This window comes from Larus michahellis, chromosome Z (genome assembly GCF_964199755.1).
Source record: "Larus michahellis chromosome Z, bLarMic1.1, whole genome shotgun sequence".
NCBI classification, from domain to species: domain Eukaryota; kingdom Metazoa; phylum Chordata; class Aves; order Charadriiformes; family Laridae; genus Larus; species Larus michahellis.
Window position 1 is genome coordinate 30,056,474 of NC_133930.1, and position 15,936 is coordinate 30,072,409.

The following is a 15,936-nucleotide window of genomic DNA, read 5'->3' on the forward strand; positions in this document are numbered from 1 at the left end:
TTAATTATTAGTTATTCATTATCTCAGCAGTGAGCTAATAAATTGCTAAACAACCTAAATCTTAATTATCGCTTCAGTTATGATGTGGGTCTCAGTAAGAGACAATATTGTATTGCAGTCTCAAGGGAAATGACTTAATGGAAACACAATACTGAATTGTAACGCTCAGATACACAGATAAAACCCAACAGACACTCGCAGTCATTCTTCGCTTACATTCATATTGTTTTAGTAAGACAAGAAAATGTGAATAGCTTTTCTCGATGGATACAGATGAAAGGCTGTAACCAGGTAAGACTTCAAAGGCCACTGAGATTTGGCACCCAACTGAGAAAAACACATTAGTCTAGAAAATCTATTTTCTAGTAGAGTGGGACTCAAGAGTTCATGTATTGTGTCTACATGATACAGGAGTAGCAATTCATCGCACAAACCAACCCATCGACATCCAAATTCTCAGCCCTTGATGCTTTGAAACATGTATGTGTCTTTAAATAAGCTGACAAAAATCCAACTTAATTGCTCTGTGCCTGTTTCCACACAGTATAACATGTAAATAACTATAATGGCCCCCTGGAAATCACCAGGCCTACTGATGTAGGCTGCTATATAAGAACTCCTGGTTATTGCTAAGGAGGAAGCTGTACGTTACCTATAATTACACAATTTCAAAATGAGCCGTGGCCATGCTGTACACTACTTGGAGTAAATAGGCAGCCTTCTGAATTTCCTTGCATAAAAACTAAGAATGCTTTTCCAAAAGCCAATATGAGGAGACGAGGACAGCACATATTAAAAAGTCTCAGCTGTTGGATTCACAAAAAATACAAGACAGGTGGAAGTATAAAAATACAGATCTCAACATTCTACTAAAATATAGTCATTTTTCTACAACAGAGTAGTAGCATCACCACACACAAAATATTTATCCTAAGAACTGCAGGTGTATGTTAAACTACCTCAATTAACTATACAGACAAACAGATCTACAAGATAATTTCTGAATGGGGAGCAACAAGTAGCAGACTGCCCACACCAAGCATTACATTTACCAGTTCGTAGAGTTTATGGAGTTAAGTCATATGACGTGTTACCTGCATTTGCTTTCTTCAGAAAATTAATCTGCACTTGTTTTAGAAAAATATTATGTCCACTATGTGAATGGTCCATACTGCACAAAAGGCAGCTGGAGTGGGTTAGAGGCAAATGAAGTTGCACAAAGAGTAGTAACAAAATGTAATGTTTAAATAGCCAACATGAAACCCAAGTAGAAGACAATGTATTTTAAAGCGAATTTTACCAATACAGTAGCATGGCAGGAAGGAGAAGATACTCACAAATGCAAGATGTACGTACCAGCTTGTGACTTGAACTGGAGCAAGGCACTGTTGTATCCCAGCGTAATTAACACAGACTGTTTTCCCACGTGACAGTATTCAGTGTCTCTGTTAACCAAGCATTTAAACACACAGACTCCATCAGCTGAAGGGAAAAAAATACTTTAGAAAACTTTTAGCAGTTAAAAATAAAACCAGATAAAGAACTAGATGTCTCTCCTGACTAACAGTATACGTAAGTATGTATCTGAAGTACACAACTTGGCGAAAATACACTTTCTCTAACACATTTCTTAAGCAAATTTTCCAGTGACCTACAGTTTCCATCCCACTTATCACCCATAGTTTCCTGAAGTTCTCCTGTCCTCAGAAGAAAGAGAGAGCTGACTAAATTAATTTTTACCTGGTTTACGAGGTCTTAAATTAACATTTTTTCTACTTCTTTTGCTTCTGTAATCCTATGTGTTGATGACCTGATAACCTCTAGAGATTCTGCTCTGGCAAATGAAACGTCAGGGTAAAGAGTCAGGGATCAATTACATTCACTTAACAACCAGAACTAAACTAGTTTTTTCTAGTAAACACACACTACGTACCACACCGTGTCTGACAACTACCAATAAATCTACCATGTGAGAAAAAATAATGCAATTTTTCACACAATGAAGAACACGTAATTACTTCAGAGCTAGGAACAGGAGCAGCAGAGGACAAGCCTGTGTGCTGTGCTCCTTGGGGAGGAGGATCCAGTGTCAGAGGCTTACGTGGTGCAGTACATCAGTACACGCTGTCTCACCATCAGCCTCGCAGCTGTCAGGAGGAAACCGTGTGAGCACATCAAGCAAGACACACGTTACCGCTTTCACAAACCTGAAAGAGGTCTAAAAGAGAACTTGAAGCAAATGGCAGCTATGCAGCTGAGCTACAATAAGTAAAGCTTTTAAATGATGGGGGGGTGGGTGGGCGTGGGTTATATATGTATCTTCATCACTCAAGCAGGAAAGCTCCAGGACTTAATATCCCTGAGCCATTCTTTCATGTATTTTAGTTCACTTTGCTGACAACAAATGTTTATTATGCTTCTCCCACGCACATTTTATCCTTCTGGAGGTAAATGATAAAACAAAAAAAACCCCACCAGAACTAGAAAATGTAAAAGGTTTAAGGTAAAACACAAATAAAAAGAGAACTAAAAGCAAAAGTTCATAAATTGGCAATAACAGAGAAAAGCAGTACACTGCAATATACTGAAAAGTGAGCAAGAGAAAAAAATGAAGAAAAGCCAGAATGAAGGGGGAGAAAATATACATCTTGAAAAGCAAGAGATGTAATAAATAAATTATTATTAAAAACTCAGTAGAAAGCCAATTATACACTGCTGTGCTATGTTATTCTGCTAGCAACATTCAAAGGACCAGAGTAAGAAGGCATACATAGACACACACCATACAGGCATCCAGTGCATTTTTTTTTTAACCCTTACACTTCACAGCATCCGCTATGAAAAGCAGTGAACAGAACAGAAAAAACACTACATGATGTTCCACATGTCAGACAATATTGATTCAGGCAAAAAATGTTGTCAAAAAAAGGGACAGTCCACCTCAGCTGGCCCACTTCTACATCTGCAGAGTCATTTGTATTTGTAGCCTCTTCCATAATTTAGGCCTGTGAACAAACTGAAGGCAGGCAACTGGGCTTGCTACCATCTGCCAGCACTGTCTCTTTCATGGAGAGCACACCAAGTGCTGCAGTTCCCTAACTATCTGGGCTTACTACAGCCTGCCAAAGCACTTCATAGATTTGCAGAGAGGTTGGCACATGGACTTCTGGTCTTCCAGAAGTCCCAGCTGAAGCATGTCTTTTCACATTTCCTAAAATGCAAGCTTTTCTTCCACCCATCAATGCCATCTTCCACCTGAACTTTTAAAAACATATATATACTGCATCAGCTATTTAGAATAATCAGTACTACAAAAACATTCAATCTAGTTGTAAAAGCAAAATACTCTCAATATACAGCAATATAGGAGTGAATCAACCCATTTCTAGCTCACACTATCTCTCAGCACACACGTGAAATTTTCCTTTTACCCGTGTCTCAATTCGTCCATACTGATCTGCACCTGGGTTGGTGCAATCCCAAACATGGATACAGTGGATGGAGAACAGCCCTGCAGACAGGGCCCCAGACTCCTCTCTGAGAAGGAGTTTAGAAAGCAAGGGGGTCCTTTCTGAACCTCGTGACTCAACAGGAGGGTCTCCCTGACAGCTCTGTCTGACCCTGTGCTCTGTGCAGTAAATAACTAAGTGTGCCTTGTCATCTCGAATCTTGTTAAAACTGTCGCATTTACCATCAAACTTTGTTAAATCTCTGGTTTATATCAATAAACGTATTGCTGCTTCTCTCTAGGAGTGAAGTGCATCGCTTCCATCTGTAACAAAGGCCAGACTGGATCGGTCTTTGAGCAACCTGGTCTAGTGGAAGGTATCCCTGGCCATGGCAAGGAGTTGGAACTAGATGATCCTTAAGGTTCTTGTCTATGATTCTATCAATGCTTTTTTTTTTTCTTTTACTGGGGGTCCAAAATGGATTGCTTGTTCAGCCTGAAGATGGCTTTGGGGGCACCTAACACCTATGTGGATGTCTTTGAGAAGATGGAGACAGGCTCTTTACTGAGGTGTCCCATTGGCGAATATGAGACAGTGGTGTAGCTGAAGCAGAGGGCCTATTACCCGATACATTAAAGCAAAAGCACAATAAACAGATATGGACTTGGTCTGAACTCAGACATAAGCACATTGATATAGCATAGCTGTATAAGCATTTTTGTATGCAACAGTCCTGTGAAAAACAATATTGCCATTGGTAGGAACAGGTCACAGGCCTAATCCAGACTGTGCAAGGTCTGTGAAATACATATATATGCCCCGGAATGTTTTTTAAATATTTGACAATTTGCACGAAGAATGAGGATAAATGCCTGCCTCATTTCATATGTGAGGTCCAAACACAGAGATTGATATTCAGGAAACTGCACAGAAAATCATGTTGGAACGAGTCCTGCCTGATAACATTCCACACAGATATAATAAAATCTTCAAACAAAAATACATTTTACATCCAGAATACATAACATGGAAGAAGTCTGTACAGAGCAGGATGAAAACTTGTTGATCTTTTCTTCTTCTCTTTTAGTATTCAGGTCCTAATTTAGAGTGAGGGGTTTTTTTCACTTGTTAAACAGTCCAACCTTTACGTAAGATTACACACTTGCTCACGGGACCTTGATAAATCCTCGTTATAAATGTATTCATTAAAAGAAGTTTCAAAAGCTTGCTGCATCAGAAGAATGAAGATTAATCTCCTCTGAACTCAACAAAAAATACATGTTATCTTTATGGTGACTATTTCAGACTAAATAAATTCTTCAATAGTTAGCACAGTATTGCTCAATAGCTGTGTTAACAGCCAGCCATCACAAAGCAAACCGATTATCACCATGTGAGAGCTGAACACCAGCCTGCAAAGCATGGGAAACTTCACTTCACAGTGGGTATTAATTTGTTCTCTGGATAGTCAAACTGTAGGGTGGTCATTCACAGGCTACACTTAATTCAGGGCAAAAATGATGGTACCCAGCCAAGCACAGGAAAAGCAGAACTTCCAAAGAGGTGGAAGGTAGTCAAATATCTGGGCAGAGCCTCAAGGCTGCTTGTTGCTTAAGAGAATGATCAGTAACCTCTGGAGATGAGGCTGATCTGAAATTAAACAGAATCCTAAACGTGGATACCTGTCTGAACAGAAACATGCAATGTGAGCTTGGCTTCTATAAAGAAATCTAGGTATACAGAGTTTGCTGAAGAACATCAGATGTGTCACTGGGAAGTTTCTTGATAAATTAACTGGGAATAACTTAGAGAAAAAAACGAAACAATTTGGAGTTGATCTAAACATGCAGATAGACATACTAAAATGCTTTAAGTTTTATTTCTACTTATGTCCTTCTAGAAATATGTATCTATTGTGTATACACATATAAAAAATCTTGTATGTGTATATATATAGATATGTGTGTATAAAATTCTTACTACCTGTATGGGTTATAATTATAAATTTATTCTACTTTAATTTCCCAATGTACAGTTACAGTGATCGAACTAAGATCATACCAAACAGGTCATATCATAGAAGTATTAAGTACTTCAAGTTTTGCTGGTTGCTTGACACCTCTATAGCCACAGCCATCACATACAATTCAGAATCTCTACAGAAATCTCATGCATTCATTTCACATATTTATTGCCAAAAAAACCAAAAACATGAATAATGAATCTATCTGTCCATAAAGAGCTGGTATTTGGAAAGCCCAAGTTCAGCTAGACTTGAAACTAGAAAGGGATGTCAAGGACAACAAAAAGAGCTTCTGCTACTACACTATCTTTAAAAAAACCCAAACAACTATTTTCTGAGAGAGCTGAGGGTAAGCTAAAAGATTGCAATTCATAAAAAAAAAACAAGCCACATAAAAAAAACCCCAAACCACACCTCAGTACTTGCTTGTTGGTTTGGTTATTTTTTTTGGTTTGTTGGGGTTTTTTTTAGATGGTTCTTGGTTTTTGGTTTGTTTTTTTTGTTTTGTTTTTTTTTTTAAATAAGTCCTTGTAACATCTTCTCCTAACTGTGTCATGGTCTACTACATACAGCACTCTTCATACAGAACATTACAAAAGACTTTACAAAAATCAGGAATAGCTGCTAAGAAGAAAAACAAGCATATGAATAACATTTCATCTGATAGGTACTGACAGTAAAGAAAAAATTTGTACGAAGTTTTTTGTCTAAGCAAAACAGATTTAGTGGACATAGCCTGAAGTGACTCCATCAAAGTTTGAACACAACAAATCTAAATGATTGAAGTTTACAAGAAATCCCTTCACAAACAAGAATACAAGAGAGTGAAAGGTCAGTAATATCCCAAGGGGCAGACAGGAAAGCATAGAAATTGTCTTCTTTCACGTAAGTTTACTGACCAATGGATACTCTCTTTAACCAATAATCAGGGAAAAGGTTTTAAAAACGATGAAACTCAGATAATGTGGCATTTCTCAAAGACTACAGCAGCATTTACTTAAATAGTTTCACACCTGGCTTTTCTAGACGGCCCCTGTGACAGTCCCATTTCTGGTGAAACATGGTTTACGCAGCTGTGCTGATCGGCAGTCCCATTTCTCCTAATTTTTAAACTCTTCAGCTGACCATAATAAAATTTGGCCTGCATGCCAAAACCATGGTGTTCCCGCAAGTTGCATAAAAAGGGTGGTTGAATAAACATGGAAGGCCCAGTGTGCCATTCTTGCTGAAGGAAATGATGAGACATGCTTAATAGCAACATTTTCTTCTCAGGTCATGAACAAGTCAAGTCCAGAGTCAACCACTGCTGGTGGTACATGAGCAGCAGATGGAGGACTCATAATCATGCATAGCAATGGAGTAGCTTCAAACAATCACAGAAAGGGCTGGGACAGAGAGAAGGAGGAAGCTCTGAAGTGACAGTGGGAAAGGATGAGGAAGACACTAGGATAGATGTGAACAAAGTAAATCAGTTGAAGGAAAACCGGGTTTCATTAGTTCTGCCATTCATGGAATAATTTGTTTTATTTAAAGATGATAGCCGAGAGAACCTCTCAACAGGCTTTATAATAATGTGTCAACTAAGTCTCATGGTGCTCCTCTGCATTCATTGTATCAGGTGATGTTGTGCCATGAAGACAGACAGAAACCTTCCTGGCGCCCACAGAAATCCTGCAACAGGACAAAGTATAGACCCAGTGTCAGCTAGTCCTGTACTTCAACCACAAGATCTCTGAATCAAACCCAACTCCAAATCACACCTAACAAATCATAACTTCATTGCAATAGAAAGGTATTTACACTAGATCTACTTTAGTTTGCTTTAATCTCACTTGCTTTACTGATTCTGAGTCTGTATGTTCAGGACCCTAAACCTTCTGAAATAATGGCAAAATACCCTCCTGCAGAAAGCCCCAAAGCCATTTGCCTAATATTATGCAACATGAGTCCTGCACACATGAGATGTGAGAGATCCTTTCTCACCCAGAAAACACTTCTGGAAAACCAGTCAACTTACTGTAAGTTGCTTAAAACTGTATGGCTAAGAAATAAACTTATCACCCTCCACCACCCACACCCACCCCCTAAAAAATAAAAGTGCTAGTTTCTTCCGAATGTAATATTGGAAACACAACCGATGCGGCGGCTGTCCATAGCACATAACCTGTTAGGCATTAGGAAAACATATTTTGAATTATACAACGTACCCTCACTCATTGTGTCTTCTGCCACGTGTCAGCTGACAATTACAATTATCATGGCTAAGCACTAAGTATAGTGAAATCAATTGCCTGCTAATTTGGAATATTCTACATGCTCACTGGAGCTCCTATGGATGGTCCCCACATATTTTCTGACCTGTAGGGAACAGAGGGCAAACACCTAGATGCTGGATTCTTTCCTCCTGCCTGCCCGTAAACTATGTACAACAGCATCAGTAAAAATGTATTTGCCACATACAGATCTGTATAGCTCTTTCTTCACCTTGACAGACAGGCACCAAAATGCTGTGTTATTTCAGAACAACAACAAAAGACAGAAAAGCACCAGACTCTGTATTTTGGTATCAAGACTCAAGGCAATAAAGATGGCGGCCAATGTCATAACCCGCAGAAGTATTTGAAAGGCGAGGGAAATACTTTTTTTTTTTCCCCTCAGTTAAAATGGAAAAAGAAAATAACACACTTCAAACTCAGTACACAGAATCAATACCATTTCAATTTGTTGCTTTTGCATCACACTGAATATGACAGCTCACTGCATGGCTGCAACAGTCAACATCTACAGAAGATTTTACAGGACTAGCAAGTTGTAATTGCACTGAAGTGGACAAGGACATTGTTGATAGCACTGCTTTTCTACTCGCAGATGACAGAGTTTCTCTGTGATAACCTCCATTTCCTCAGCCTGAATTTTAGAACAATTTCATATCCATTTTGCGTGGAACATGCCCCCGAGGTCTATACACCACTGAAAAAATTAGGCCTACTTCCCCCATGGGCCCTATGTTCACCCTCTCATTAGGATACATTTCAGGATACACTTAGGACACACTTCACTATATAAAAACTAGTTTGTAAAAGGGTTTATTATTTTATTGTAAACAGAAGAAACAAAACTGTTGGAGAAACCCCTTCACTTCCCAGCTCCTGGGACATCTACAGAATAGCATAGGAACTTTAAGTTAAACTCCAGGGGAAACTGAGCATTTCAGAACAGCATGTCTTTTTCTTTATAAGGACACACAAAATTAAATGGTTTAAATGCAACATAAACAGGACTCTCTCAAATCCTAAACTGCGCTCCAAGGAATCCCCTGGACAGAGACCATTACTCCCATCCAGCCTTAAGAGGGTTGACTTCTCTTTGCTTTTCCCTCTCGCTTTATTCCTCGTACGTACACAGTCATTTTAATTTCTGTGCCTTTTTCGTATTAAGTCGTTCGATGCCATCATGCACCACTGTGTGGCTTAGCACCAGGTGGGATGCTGCCCTCCACTGGGTCAGGCCCATCACGGACACAGAGGGGGAGCCCAACCAAGGAGGCTGTGTGAACTCTGCCTTGGAGATTGGCTAACTGCAGGAGCCCAGGTACCAGAATGAGATGCTTTCACTCAGACTATTCCCACTTCGTTTACAGAAAGACAAAACAGTCTACCAGGGCAAAAGGTGTAAGAAAAGGTGTCAGATTCTGATTACAAGAATTTTCTCCATTCCATCCTCCCCTTCCCAGGCATCTCTCCTTTTATCAGCTTAGACTTTATGGTGGAAGATAAATACAAGGCACCCAGATTTCCAAGCAAGCTCAACAATGATACGGTAAATCAGAGACAGACAACATTATTATATCATCTTTTCTCACAAAACTATGCAAAGCTTCTTCTCTCCTCTACATGGAAAGAAATTCCTTGTCTGTGTGTGACTTACGGTATTTACTGTATGAGCTTTGAAATATTATATTTAAAATTAAAAGCTTAAAAGCTTAAAATGCTATTTGGTTCACATCAGGAAAAAAAAAACACACTACGGAATTTCTTTTTCTCAGACTTCTACTGTGTCAATGGCAAAAATCCTTCAAGACTCAGACATAAGCTTGTTTAAACCAAATTACAACAGCTGAAAGAATGTTCCATACGACTTATAACTAATTTATTGAATTCATGAAACATAGTGGGTAAATGCAGTAAAGGCTCAGGAATAAAAGGACATTCAATTAGGAAGAAAGAGGAACAACGATTCATATGATAATCTTACATACTCATGTGGAACTAATTCTTCCCTCTATAGCTTCTCCTATTGCTGCTAAATGATTGTACACAGGGGCTGCAGAGCAGTAACATGGTGGTGTGGCACAATGTGGCTAGTCAGCAGGCAGTTTAAAATACAAAGTGTTGCACTATACCTGCTTTTCTAATAAAAAGAGAGAAAAAGTGTTCTACCTTGTTTATCTATATCAAGAACAACCACACTCAAAATGTCTAAAAAATTTGCTCTTCTTCTGAGATTTAAGCCTTGGAGTCTTGCCCAGTTAGCCATTACATTACCTTAACACATCACTCGTTCAGAGCTTTAACATTACTATCACTGTAGACAAAAAGTCTTAAGATACTGTTTCGATGACAACAGTGTAAAACTGTTGCCAGTTTTACGCATGTGAACTGGCTGCAACCTCAATGAGGAGTATAAGTCTGAATCCTGTGTAATTTAAGCACAGGTGTGTTAATATGTGGAGGCCTCGATTCTTTCAAGCTTAGAATGAATAGCTACCCTGTTAGGTAACAAATGAGTTTCTTGCAAAAGGAGAGGAAAAAAAAAAAACACATTACAACCAAAATCGACTGTGTATTTCATAGCATTATCTCCTACCTACTTCACAAGCAACAAACAAGCCAAACCATTAGTGTAGTAAGCTGATCTGATTAAATATATTCCTCTAAAATCACTACTTGCTAAATGATTTCTAGGCAGAAAAACAACTGATTAATTTATTTAAAGGCTTTTCCTTATTCAGGATATTAATAACAAAAAAAAAAGGGTTAGCAGTAATCTTTTTAGAAGTATCAAAGTCTTCCTCCTTTGCTCCTCTTCAAAAGAGATCTTGATAAGGTTTTTCTTGTCAGAAAACCCTAGGACTGAGAGTCTGAAAAGAAATATGACAAAGCCTGGAAATGGGACAGAGGGGCTTGGGTGAACCTAGATTAAAAGGAAACAAAGGAAAAAGCTCTGCAAAATTTCACTTTCATGGTTCAGTGCTCAAGATAACTGAAATGAAAATCCTTTATCCTCTTGCTGGAAATATGTCTAAGCAGTGGCTGTTTACTTGAAAAATAAATCTATCTTGCAGATATCTGCACGTACCCATAGACACCTTCTACAGAATTCAGCACTAAATATTTAATCACCAGAAAAGGCATTTGCCTCACTTTTCCTAAGTATAGGAATTCTTTCAGGGAAAGTAAGATTTAACAGTTGCTCCTGTTCCCCTGCCAGTTCTCCTTGTCCTGTCCCCCATGACAAAATATTTTTCCTTTAAGATTTTCCTGGCCTTCGTGGTTAAGAGGAAGAAGATGTTTACATTAATTTAATAATTCCTGCTAATCAGCTTTAGAACAAAGACAACCTGACACAGTTATCTACTCCTATATGCCTTTCGGTTGTTGGTTTTTTGGGTTTTTTGGTTTTTTTGTTCCCTACACCTGTATCACATTTTGAAAACAGATCAGCACCTACTGCATGGAGAGGGCTAATGCCAAAAATAAGTTTCCAAGCAATTCACGTCCTTCAACATCATCTTGTCTTTTCCCATTGATGCAAATACAAAATTAAAGAAACACAGCCCCATCAACAGCAGGCTTCAAATACACCTGCTTACTAATTACCTATACCGCACCACCTGTTCCTCCAGCTGATTTATGACAACCTTTAAAACACCAAACACAAAAAAGAATGTTTGCCCCACGCAACTAAGTGCAATGTAAACATCCCTCAGTAACAGTTAACTGAAGCTGGTACACTCACACAGCAAAAGACATCTTCCAAAGACACTGACTCAAGTCTGGAAGTTATCTGCAGGCAATACAGTCTTGAGTTAATACGTAACCTGACCTTTGAAGGCATAGCTGGATTTTACTGTGCGCCTGTCAGGTGCTGGTCTGTCAACCTCAAAACAGAGCTCTGCCTTTATCTGCAGTCATGCAGCTTAACGAATAAAACATGTAATCACAAGCAGATCAAGAGTCACCGATTGCAAGCAGTGCAAAAAGAATACTCTGGTACAGAACAATTAGTACCAATTTTATGAGTATTCCTATTTATTTGGTCAGCCTCAAGACGATTAAGTGTCATGTTGCAACAACAGGAGACTTGAACAAGTTACCTCTTCCAATTATTGGTGTAACTGACACATTCAAGTTTCAAAAGCATAACTCGGTTTATAAAAAAAAAAAAACAACTTGAGACAGGAGGACAGGTTAGTATTTAGAATCATGGGCTCTAATATTTTTCTGATACGCAAGCTATCCCATGCAAACACCCACCTCTGCCTGTAATCTCAGTAGTGATACCTCCTCTAAGTATTAACTGCACCGTTTAAAGCCTCATACATGACTAAAACTGGCACCCAGAAGGTGTAAAGAATTTCTGTGACATAGATTCACAATGGTGATGATTTAGGACAACTGCCCTCTTGGTATCCCGGCTGTCTTGGATGCAGTTTGTAGGGCAGTTAGAGCTCAAGCAAATATTCTGAAATAACCACCATGGGAGTGTGATCTGAGGCACAGAACACAGAACAGGAGATCTACTTTAATTGTACTACAGCAACCTTTAGAGAAATTGGATACTTTAGAAAAATTAATATTTATTTTTATATATATTAAGTTAGAAGTGTTTTGAGTCTGAGAAATTTATTTTTCAATTGCACACCGGTATCTTTAAAAGTATTAAAGAATTTCTTTTCTACTATAAACAGGCACAGTTTCATTAACTTCAAAGCAGCCAGTATTAATCTCAGACTACTGTGGTAAATCACTGCAGCGTAGAGACACTGCAGCAATAAAGCACTGGGCTTTCAAGTAAGATACGATACAAAGGATACAATGGCATGTAGAAGCTACTTCTTTGCACTTTTAAAAGGACTTAGAGTTAAGAAAAACAAGAACAGCATTTCATAACACCTCATACTGCTAGTTGTAAATTGATTTCACGCTGTTGGTGTCTACTCAGCTTGACATTTAATGAGTCAGCGCATCTCCTTCTTTATACAAGAACATCTTGGAAGGGAAGGGCCTGGTGTAAAGTTACCAGAGTTGCAGAAAGAGAAGACCACACTTGTATTCTCACTTTGCAACTCCCTTTCTTCTCTAATTACCATATACATTTACCTTATTTTTGCTAATTTTACATCCACATGTTTTATGAGGGCATCATTACATTTCAACTGTAGTTTTACATAAATAAGACTTAAAAAAAGTAAGCTACTGTGAAAGTTGCAAGGAAAAGTTGCAGTGATACGTGACTTTTGACCATTTGTATTGAAATTATAACACAAAAAATAGATTGAAAAGCACAATATCCTCTGGATTGAAAATCCCAATATACGCAGCAGGAGTGTTTTTTAAAGCATTGGTGGGTGCAGAACAGCAAAAAAATGCCAGCAGCAATTAATATGTGTCACTTTGAGATACAAGCTTCTTTCATTTTGCACTGAGGACTAAACTAATATGTTGAGTCTAATGTCTAAATATTTAGTAGGTAATGCTAGGTAATCATCAAATATAAATTTAAAAAATAAAGTTTGTTTCCTGAAAACTTCACATTTTAATAATGTGAAAGAAAAGACGAAGAGAAAATTAAGAATCTCTTATTCATGGATACCTAAAGAAACTTGCCTTCTGGTTATGAGTGACAATTTAAAAAAAGGAAAATTAAGAAATTGTAGTCACTGATCAATACATTATAAGATTTGTTACATTTTAATCAACAACTCAGATGTATTTTATCTTTTTGACCAGTGGTGGGAGAGAGGAAAAGAGAAAAGGAGAGAGGGAGGGAGGAAAAAACAAATCTTCAGTCATCACTATCTTTACTGCCTTACCTCAGTACCCTATAGTTAGCCACATAGCCTGTAATTTTCGGCCATCTCCTGCTGCTGCTTTCAAAATAGCAAAAATATCTTATTTTATTACTTTATTATATTTTAATTATACTTGATATATTTGAAGTAGTTTTCGCACTTCGGGAATGCTTTTTTTTGCTTCACAAATATTTTTAACATATTATTTGCCAAACATTTAACCAGACAACAAAGTCTTCTTTCTACTCAGAAGCACACAGCTGCTGTGCATGGCAGAGTGCCAAAGTATTAAAACCAGAACATAGTAACTAATAAAGATTGAAGAATTCTGTATTTGGACCAAAAAAAAATTTGAACATCTTTCCATTTGGAATTCCCTGCATATGTTTGAACGTATTGCCACTCTGTCTGCATCAACACTGCCCTGCTGTCATTTTATATCATGCTACTGTGGAAATAAAATAAGCAGACCCACCTTTAGGAAAACTAAGTTCCTAATACAGCAGTTCTGCTACAGTTTTGGAAGCCACTGTAGGGTCCAGGGCATATTTGGAACATTCCGTACATGTGACAGTGTGAAATGAATGGAAAGCCTCTCTCTAGTCCGTACTCTTTAGCTGCCAGAAGAAGCTGGCATATAAGCAGCTGGCACTGAAACGATCAGGCCATCATGACCTCAATGCAGATGGTTTGCTTTCCAGATGTCTATTATTAAACAGTTGCAATTTGTTTTCTCGATAAAAAGAACCCGATCCTATGGACACATGCAGACGTAATGCCACCCATGCTACTTCCAGGAACACTGCCAACTGAAGTCAATGGCAATAAATCAGAGAGGCAAAATTACTAGTATACATTTTTGCAGGATAAGGATTTGTGCCTGACTCACTCAAAAGTATATGGCTAAACATAAATGGATGCAAGATTTTCAAGTTACACTTTCAGATGCAAAGACCTTAATTAATTTATAGATAGCATGTAAGATTATTCAAAGGAGAAAATAATTTACATTTAGATTTGCTTACCTCAAGGTCCAAATATATTTACACTCAGCTTCAGTTTCCCCTGCAGATTAAATAAATTAAAATACACCACAGAAAATTCAGTAGAACAGGACAAAACTGTAAAACCAACAGAGCTAGGAATAGGATTCTTACTATGCTAACACAAACATGTGCAAGTGTCCTGTGAGAGTAGGATTATGACACTACTACTATATAGAAATTTTTCCGTATATTAAAAAACTAATTCAGTCATGTGTTGTACGGAGAACAAAATAGTAGTGGCTTTTGGGGTACAAGAGACAAAATTGTAAGTCCACTGCATTAAATGCATTGCTGAGTACAACTTCAGCCAGTTATAAAAACATCTCAGCGATCTCAGTCTTCAGTTGCCAATTTTGTTGCCTTTACAATACACTGATCCCTTTAATTTGTTTTGGTTGGAGACAAGGGCCAGGCAGGAGCTGATCCAGGGTCCCTTGAAGTGAACAAGAACCTTTCTACTAGTATCAGTGGCCTTGAAATAAAACTCTCTTAGCATCTATCCACTCGTTTTCTCTCTGCATGCAATTTAGGTAATTCTACCACCTCTCTGGGCAACCTGCTCCAGTGTTGCACTACCGTCATCATAAAAAACGTCTTCATAGTCCAAATCTACCCTCCTTTAGTTTAAAACCATTACCCTTTGTCCTATCAGAACAGGCCTCTCCCCATCTTTCTTATAAGCCCCCTTTAAGTACTGGAAGGCTGCTGTAAGGTCTCCCTGGAGCCTTCTTCATGCTGAACAACCCCAACTCACTCAGCCTGTCTTCAGAGGAAAGGTGCTGCAGCCCTCTGATCATTTTTGTGACCCTCCTCTGGACCCGCTCCAACAGGTCCATGTCCTTCCTCATGGAAAGGGCTGCAGAACTGGGCACAGAACTCCAGGTGGCGTCTCACCAGAGCGGAGCAGAGGGGCAGAATCCCCTCCCTCGACCTGCTGGCCACACTTCTTTTGATGCAGCCCAGGATGCGGTCAGCCTTTTGGCCTGCGAGTGCACATTGACAGTTCATGTCCGGCTTTTCATACACCAGTACCCCCAAGTCCTTCTCAGCAGGGCTGCCCTCAATCCCCTCATCCCCCAGCCTGTATTGACACTGGGTATTGCCCTGACCCAGGTGTAGACCTTGCACTTAACCTTGTTGAACCTCATGATCTTCACACAGGCCTACTTCTAGAGCCTGTCCAGGTCCCTCTGGATGGTAATCCATCCCTCGGGCGTGTCAGCTCAGCTTGGTGTCATCCACAAACTTGCTGAGGGTCCACTCAATCCCACTGTCTCTGTCACTGATGATGATATTAAACAGCACTGGTTCCAACAGAGACCCCTGAGGGATACCACTCATTAC

General features: G+C 38.8%; 1 protein-coding gene across 1 annotated transcript in view; it reads right to left on the reverse strand.

The window, feature by feature from the left end:
• Positions 1-15,936, reverse strand: part of LOC141736018 (histone-arginine methyltransferase CARM1-like) — a 69,000-nt gene that overhangs the window by 43,880 nt on the left and 9,184 nt on the right. Inside the window, exon 2 of the mRNA XM_074569625.1 lies at positions 1,357-1,482. Within this exon, the coding sequence (XP_074425726.1) occupies positions 1,357-1,482 (126 nt within the window). The remainder of the gene's footprint in view (positions 1-1,356; positions 1,483-15,936) is intronic.